Source organism: Rhagoletis pomonella, unplaced genomic scaffold (assembly GCF_013731165.1).
Source record: "Rhagoletis pomonella isolate Grant_MI unplaced genomic scaffold, Rhpom_1.0 Rhpom_scaffold_00003, whole genome shotgun sequence".
Classification (NCBI taxonomy): Eukaryota; Metazoa; Arthropoda; class Insecta; order Diptera; family Tephritidae; genus Rhagoletis; species Rhagoletis pomonella.
The window spans coordinates 6770736-6779511 of NW_023458557.1; the positions used below are offsets into that span (position 1 = coordinate 6770736).

The 8776-nt window shown below is 36.9% G+C and overlaps 1 protein-coding gene across 1 annotated transcript in view; it reads right to left on the reverse strand.

Annotated features, from left to right (window-relative positions):
* Nucleotides 1-5655: 5655 nt before the first annotated feature.
* The window catches only part of LOC118735999 (STIP1 homology and U box-containing protein 1-like), a 48580-nt gene continuing 45459 nt past the window's right edge, over nt 5656-8776 (reverse strand). The window contains exon 2 of the mRNA XM_036466103.1: nt 5656-5898. Coding sequence (XP_036321996.1) covers nt 5656-5898 — 243 coding nt within the window. The remainder of the gene's footprint in view (nt 5899-8776) is intronic.

Here is an 8776-nt window from a genome sequence, read left to right on the forward strand (position 1 = left end):
GCCAGGTCTAAAGCCACACTGATAAGGCCCAATCAGCGGTTTTGTTGTTTTTCAGCCGCGTTATTGCTATACGTACCTCGTCATGGTCAGGCGGTGGAACGTCGACTCCGTCATCATCGACTGAAGGCTCGGATTCTTCTTCTCCACAATTTTCCGTGCTGCTACCATTTAGAAGCGTGGAAAAGTGTTCCCTCCATAATTTGAGTACGCTCTGGACATCAGTTACTAGGGCGCCATTATTGGTCTTACAGGAGTACGTCCCGGTCTTGAAACCTTCCGTAAGTCGCCTAACTCTCTGGTAAAATTTTCGGGCATTCTTCCTGTCGGCCAGCATTTCAAGCTCTTCGCACTCAAGTGTTTCGGCCTCTCCCTTCTTATTGCGGCAAATACGTCTCGCTTCCCTCTTCAGATCCCTATAGCGGTCCCACATAGCGCGCGTTACGCCCGATCGGCGGCATCTTTTTCCCTGCAGCTTCCTGACTCATCTCATCGTACCAGTTGTTCTTTCGGGCTCGCTGAAATCCGACTACTTCTTCGGCGGCGGAACTTAATGAGCGGGAAATGTGGTTCCACTGCTTGTTGTTGTTGTTGTAGCGGCTACAACAACCCCGCCCAGGACGGTTGGTATCTCAGTCGTTGTCGTCAAGTTCCACTAACGGCAACCCTAGGAAGCGTGCAGCTTCTGTGGGGTTTGTCCACAGGCACAAGGCCGTTAGGGTTGTCGGGTTTTCCGGGCATGCGAAGAGATGTTTCGAGTCATGTGGGGTCTCTCCGAATGCCGGACACTCATTCGGAACATCCTCATTCAACCTACTCAGGTTCCACTGCTCGCATATGTCGGTTTGTTGAAGAGTGCTCTCTGAGAGCAGGTGTGAGAGTCGAGTAGCGAAAGCGCTGGCTGTCTGTTGTGATTGCAGCTTTTCGACGTTGAGCTTTCCTTGTATATTTGGGCGCACATTTTTTCTACACAGAGGCGGGTGCGTATCTTGGCTGCAACAAGATAGTGGTCCGAGTCGATGTTTGGGCCTCGGAGTGTGCGTACGTCTAAAACACTGGAAGCGTGCCTTCCATCTATAACAACATGATCGATTTGCCTTCTCGTTTTTCGATCCGGAGACAGCCACGTAGCTTGATGGATCTTTTTATGCTTGACTGCTTACTACCATGTTTCGGTCCCCGGCGAAGTCGATCAGCCTCAATCCGTTGTCGGACGTTTCATCGTGGAGGCTGAATTTTCCGACGGTGGTTCCAAAGATCCCTTCCTTGCCCACCCTGGCATTGAAGTCGCCAAGCACGATTTTGATATTATGACGGGGGCAGCGCTCGTACATGCGCTCCAAGCGCTCATAGAAAGTCCTTGGATGCCTCATCCTTCTCTTCCGTCGGGGCATGGGCGCAGATGAGCGAGATGTTGAAGAATCTCGCTTTGATGCGGATTGTGGCTAGACGCTCGTCCATCAGGGTGAACGACAGTACTCGGCGACGGAGTCTCGCTCCTACCACAAATCCAACTCCGAATTTGCGCTCCTTTACATAGCAGCAACCCTCCTACATGTAGGTAAAAAATCAACCCTTTCAAGACCCTTTTCGATGTATACCCATCGTTTAATAATTCATTTAACTTATTAAATAATTTGAACTAAACAGGAAGCAAATTGCTATAGCTGATACCTATAGATTTAGTTGCATCACTAGATTTGTCTCATTCCTTTTTTCTTTCTCTACATTTTCTCACTCGTTCACGTGTTGCTTCAGGACGCTTTGCAATGACGCGATCACGCTCGTTGTTTGGCAACTGTATTTCTTTCGCTTTTGTTGCGTTTCGTAGTTTTTTCATGGTAACCGCCATTTTTTTCTTTACTTATCATTTCTCTTTAATTTGGCAAAGTAATTTTGATTGATTTGAGCCCGGCTGAGCGGTTTCTGCACAGTATTTCAAGAGTTGTCGAAGTTTAAAAGAGGTTAGTATTGTTAGGTGTAAACGGTCTTTAACGTTACATAAATTCAATACTAAAACGTTGCAAAACGATAGCGATTCAGATATCAATAACTATGTTGCTCTACACTTGATTGAAATCTACGAAAAAAAATGTATTTATTACACCTTTTCTGCATTTCGGTTTTGCACAATAAAGCCTTTTCTTATATTTGGCCTTTACAGTTACACGGTTATCGGAGAACCATGATCAAACTCACGAAGAAAACAAAAAATGCCACTAAATTTGAATTAGTCTATTTCAAAAATACTTTATCTTACCGAAGGCCAGCTCTAGTATCGAAAAATTAGTAAGATATTAATATTTTTAACTTTTTGTGAGGGTTTACTATATTCTCCATTTTTATCGCACGCACAAGAGAAATTAAAGTACCGTGAAGCACACTTAATTGAATATAAATCACAATTATTTTATGATACTATACAATGTATATTAACAAAATATGTCAAAGTTGACGAGTGATTCAAATAAAAATTTTTCTCACGCTTTCCTCGTTCCCAAATTTTTGACCATATGTATGTATTGCCACTAAGCAAAAATGCTGAGAAAAAAATCATTAGTTCAAAAGCACGAGTGCAGCACCGTACACGTGATAGAAGTGATTCTTCTTAAAAAACACATGTATGCACCCCACACCCAGTAGAAATCTTAATAAAATTAAACTACGAGACAATCATACAAATACAATATTTTATTGGTATCAAGTTGATAAGTTTTTATAATTGTTCATATATATATTTTTTTAATTTTTTAATTTTTTTGCTGCTGAAAATATAAATAGATATAGATATAGGCATTTTCTCAAGAACTTTTCAGTTGATGTTATTCAAATTCATTCCAAATAGCGACAAATGGTTAAAAATTAACATATTCGTCTAATTTGGTTACTTTAAGCTATCAACATAACATACCCAATTCTTCGCAAAAAGCTATCCAATCCCCGATTGCCACCTAAACTGAAAATCCCTGCAAACCGGGGGAATTTCCAGCGAGTTGACTTCCCTGCACGCGATACATAATTTGTAGGCTGTGTATGTCGCTTTCTGACTTTTGTAGAAATCTTTTTATTTTTTCTGGTTCCTTTGTTTTCATATACATAAGTATATATTTATGAACGCATTCAGTGTGAATGCTATCACATCGTGGGCGGGATATTTTGTGAACCGAGCTAACGTTATTGTGATTTAATACAAGATGAAGAATGCAGCTGTGCTGTCACTTCGTACATATCTTGGAATCCCAAATTTTTCGTATTATAGAGATTTTTTGTTTCACATGCCGAAATTGTAAATTTTTCCCCAATTTTAACTGTAAGTATAAAAATACAGTCGCCGTTCTGAGTCGGCGTAAAACTGTAGGTCCCCCCCTTTTGTGTGACAACATCAAGGCGCATGCCACAATTTGGAGAAGCTCGGCCAAGCACTAACATATGTGTCATTATGGGCACAGATGCAACTATATTCGCATTTAACATTCCTTGGAAGACGCATACATTCTTACCTACATTTGTACATACATATGCATTAATGCATTTAGTTCATTTTATGTCCCGCTACTTAGCTTTTATCAACTTGCAATGTTGTGTGTCCACACCACCATTTATACTTTAAATATAACAAAGGTATTTATCACAAAGTCTAGATATCAACCTAGTCTAGATATCAACCTCGTTGTAGATATCATATCAAAGACATACAATTAGAAGACTCTAGATGTCGCCCCGCCAGAAGAAGTTAAATATTGCGCGTAAAAATATGCATTACGTACGCTACAGCGGAAAAGGATGACACGCCATTTCTTTACATGAAATTAATTCCTGCTATATGCATGTATGTACATTAGAGTGGCCAAAAAAAATAAAGTCGGAGTTTTAATGCCGGCACACCCTAGGATTGATCTATATCGAAAAAAATGTGCCCCTATTTTTTATTTTGAAATCAAAAAAATATTTAGGGAGTGCTCAAAGCGCTCAAAGTTTTCCATGTATTTTATATGGAGAAAAAACATCTTTTCGTAGAAATAGTGTAGAATTCTTGAAAATCAATATTTTTTGATCGGAATTTTCTCATGGTAACTATATTTTATAGGTCCTTCAAAGCCCTTAGAAAATGCAATGGGGGGACCAATAAAAATCTTTAATCATAAACAATGGTTAAATAAACAATTGGATATTTATACTGGAAGTCTTCTGAAGAGAACCACAGTTTTCCGGTCGAAAAATATTGATTTTTAAGAGTTTTATACCATTTATACGAAAAATTGTTTTTTCTCCATATAAAATACATGGAAAACTTTGAGCGCTTTGAGCACTACCTAAATATTTTTTGATTTCAAAATAAAAAAATATGGGTATATTTATTTCGGTATATAACAATCCTAGGGGGTGGCGGCTTTAAAAATCCGACCTTATTTTTTTACATACATTTTTGGACCACTTTAATGTACATATGTATGTATATACTCAACGTGAGCACAAAACATTTTGCTTCCATAGTCTTCTGTTCTCTTTTCACTGCAAGTTGAATTATTATAATATCTATTGGAAAATTTTTTACAGACAAGACAAAAAAGTATAAAATAAATCAAATAAAATAAAACGTTTTGATATACCACGCTTTTATAAATGGACTAAAAATTAGAAATTAATATTTCTCAGTCCCATAGAATTTGTTTTGATAACTTTTGATTTTGAAATTTTATCAAAAGTCATTATAAACAATTCATGAGATTGAAAATGAAGAGCGTGGGGCGCATGTAATAGACCTGAATTGATATGAAGGGTAATATATGTATGTATGTGGATATATTAATAACGACCGCTTAAAATCGATCTCAAATCTGTACTTTCTCTGTAGAATTTTTAGGTATATGTTATGTAGTTTGACTATTGTATTGCATGCGCTGCACGTTTTTCGTATTCAATCTCATAAATGGTTTATAATCACTTTTGCTAAAATTTCAAAATCAAAAGTTATCAAAACAAATTCTATGGGACTGAGAAATATTATTTTCTAATTTTTTGTCCATTTATTTATTTTCATTTATGATCGGATTTACACAATTGATTCAATCAGAGGTTCGGCATCTTCCCTACCCTCGTTTGCCGGGAATTCTAGAGGAATTCCCGGACCACTTTCTACCCCGTCTCAAACATATGGTCAAAATGACCCCTAAATGAGGACTTTTGGGGGTTAAGGTTTAAAAAAAATTATTCGTGTCGTTTAACAATTGAAGTACCAAAAGTAAAACATAAGATGTGTTTTATGACAAAGATATAAGTTCTACTAAATAAAAATTAACAATGTATAGGCCTCTATCTCGTAAAAATTACGTAATAGAACAAACCTGAGAATGCAGTTTATCTACATTTGAATACTCTTTCATGGCCTTATGTATCTCTTTTTGGAATATTCCAAGTGTTCAAATAATACGTACAGTGTAATTAACCAAATAAATATTTCTGAGTGGCAATGTTTTTTTGTGTCCATCGTCGATAATTTTCTAAAAACAGTATGCCCTCCGGAAAAAAGACCGATTAAATATATTTAGCATTAAAATAGTCCAATAATCCCTTTTCTTGTTCTTGTTTCCGAAAATCATCCACAATACATTCAAATAACCCATTATTTATTCATTATTTGATAAATTTAGATAATTTTCAGAAGTCCAAAGCCCATTCGTTTTCAGCAATAAACGAATCGACCACTTCTTTCATGGAGAAATTCGGTATAAGTTGGTCTTCCGTTAATTTAACTCTAGTCACGGGATCAAAGTGACCCACCCGTTGCAAATGCTCCTCAATATCTTTTCGTTCATATGTTATGCCGGATGGAGTTATGACAGGATCGGTGAGAATTTCAAAACTTATTTTACCACAGAGATAATCTGGGACGTCACGTTTCTAGAAGAGAAATAAAAAGTTCAAGCAATGTTAATAAGGCAGTTATAATCAATTAGATTATTCTTAAACAAAATTTTAATTAAAAATGGAGGTTAAAATTTGCGCTAACAATTTTTTTTAATAGTCAGTATGTATTTCTTAATGTACCCTGTTTTATCTTTCCTAGGAATTGCATATAACAGTTATTATTGTTTCTGAGTCGGAACGATCAGTTCTATAAGATTTGAATGTAAACAAACCTATGTGAAATCATTTTTTGCGAGAAACATTTCGCAAAAAACTTAGCATATGCAGGGACGACTCCATTTTTTTAACAAACAAATCATCACAAAAATATTGCCTAGACAATAGGTTTGGGTGATTGCGTAATTTTGTTTTACACTTTTCTTCGCTATTTTCCACTCCATCTTTAACCATTGGTATACCATGATCTTTGCGCATATTTTTATTTCGGACGTAACACGGCACCGCTGACAAAGTTCTCAGCGTTTTCGAGTGATATCCCTATATTATATCAATATTAGTTGCACAGATCGTACCCCATAGTTGAATACCGTACATCCAAATAGGTTTATAACTGTATTGTATATCGATACCTGAGTGGAAGATTCACCTATCTCGACAGCCAGTTCGAAAACGCCCTATCTCAGAAAATTTTCAAGAACGCCCTACTTTCAGAATTTGATAGAAAACCACCCAATCCCAGAATTTGGTTGAAGAATGCCCTATCTTAGCTGCGGATTCAAGACGCCCTATCTCTGCACATTTTCAATGTATTTTCACCTAAGATAGGGTATTTTTGAATCGCCAGCTGAGAAAGGGCGTTCTTCAACCAACTGCTGAGATAAGCCGTTTTCAACAAAATTCTGAAATTAGGCGTTCTTCAACCAAAATTCTGAAGAAAGGCGTTCTTGAAAAGCCTTCTGAGATAGGGCGTTTCAAACTGGTTGTCAATATAGGTCGATCTTCTACTCAGGTGATGATATGCGCAACTCATAACCTAATTTCAGTTTCTATTTTTTTTTTAGAAGCCAGTTTAAGCTAGCTGACCTTACCCTGGTATTCAGTAATTCAGTCCGAACTCAAGTCACTTAGACTATGTTCAAACAGGCACCTAATTGGCAATTAAGAACTTTTTCACCAATTTAAGATTTAATTGTTACCCAATTTATCATAAAAGACTTCAAATTTGTGTCAGATTCTTTATGCATCCCTAGGTATATTTAATTTTGACTTGGAGGTATGTTTATTGAACAAAGAGCAATCAGCTGTTCGTATCTGGTCCTTTTTTACGGCTGATATTCCATCAGGGATAGAAAATTTAATTATAAAATTGTACCAAATTTACGGTAGACTTTACCTAAAAGTAGATAGATGTATCCAAAAAGTAAATATATATATCCATATAGAGAAAATAAAATGATAACAATTCCCATAGATACTATATCAACTTCTGTACTCACATTAAACAAATTTTGGCTATGAAAAGTATCTCTTCGAACAGCGCGAGACAATACTATGTTGTTCTAAAGGTTAATCACTTTCCTCCCATTTCTTCGATCTGACGTTTTAAAATGAAATATTTTCCGTCTATCTTACGAAATCAACTATAGTTGCGTTACATTGACAACCCTTCTGTATCATTTGTATGCCCCTTCACAAAGGACGGAAGCTATTAGACCAGTTGCGCGCACCAGAAAATGCATCGAAATGTCAATAAAAATAAGAACTAATTTCCTGAGAAGTTATTTGGGCACGTCCCAAATGTACCTAAAAATTTGTGTTTTTACCGAATGTACTTTCAAAATAAATAAAGGTATGATTGTACCAATTTTTCCATCACTGTAGGTAATCCAGCAATTGCTTTCGTGCCGCAAAATGCACATCTGACGTGTGAGCCTCAGCTAATTGGCCTGTTTGAACATAGTCTAAACTTGAGACCAGCAATTAGTGACTATTTTTGTGACTTGAGATGTTTGTTAACCAAAAATGTGTTGTGAAACAAACACATACAGTCAACTGATAGCATTTATGTATGCCTTTTGCACCCTGCTCAAAGAATGGCAATGGCCGAGTGGCCAAAGCATTATATTTACCCTCCAGAGATCCGGGTTCGAGTCCTCCCCGGGTGCCGAGGATTATTTATTTTTCTATTTGATTTTTTTCTTTTTATGGTAAGTTTTATATTTTTACACAGTCTTTAGATTTTAATGTTTCAAAAAAGTTTTGTTTTCAATGAATAATAGTAAAGTATTTTGGTTTATTTCCTAGTAAAATCGTTGTTGGACAAACATTTCTTCGCTTAATTTTCCCGTTTTTTTTTAAATAAAACAGAAAGTAATTATCATTTCCTCCATATTTTTCTTTTTGTGACCAGCTCAGAGCCAGCTGACATTTTTTGTTGAGACTAAAGACGTGAGACAGCTTACTGAATACCAAATAGTCTCAAAATCCATGTTCACCACGGAAAGTCATATTAGTACCTAGAGACTGCTTACTGAATCCTAGGGCTAGTTTCATTGGTAGTACCTTAGTTTTTATATGTCTGCGCCAGGTAAGCCGTCTGTTTACATGGATGTGTCTAAAACTCCCTCATCCATGTGTACAACATGTCCAAGCCAGCGCAATTTTTCGTTGTATTTTTCTGCGCTTAACTATGTACATGTCGTTAATAAACTCGTACAATTCGTTATTCCATCTTCTTCGGTACACGTCGCCCACGCGAACTATGGCCCCGTTCGTGCGAATAATAATGCTCTCGAAAGCCCCCAAAGCCTGCTTATCTTTGTTAGACATCGTCCATGTTTCTGTGCCATAAAAAAGACGGGCATTGTTTAGGCCTTCATGCAAAACCAAATGATTTAAAGGTCGAACCACC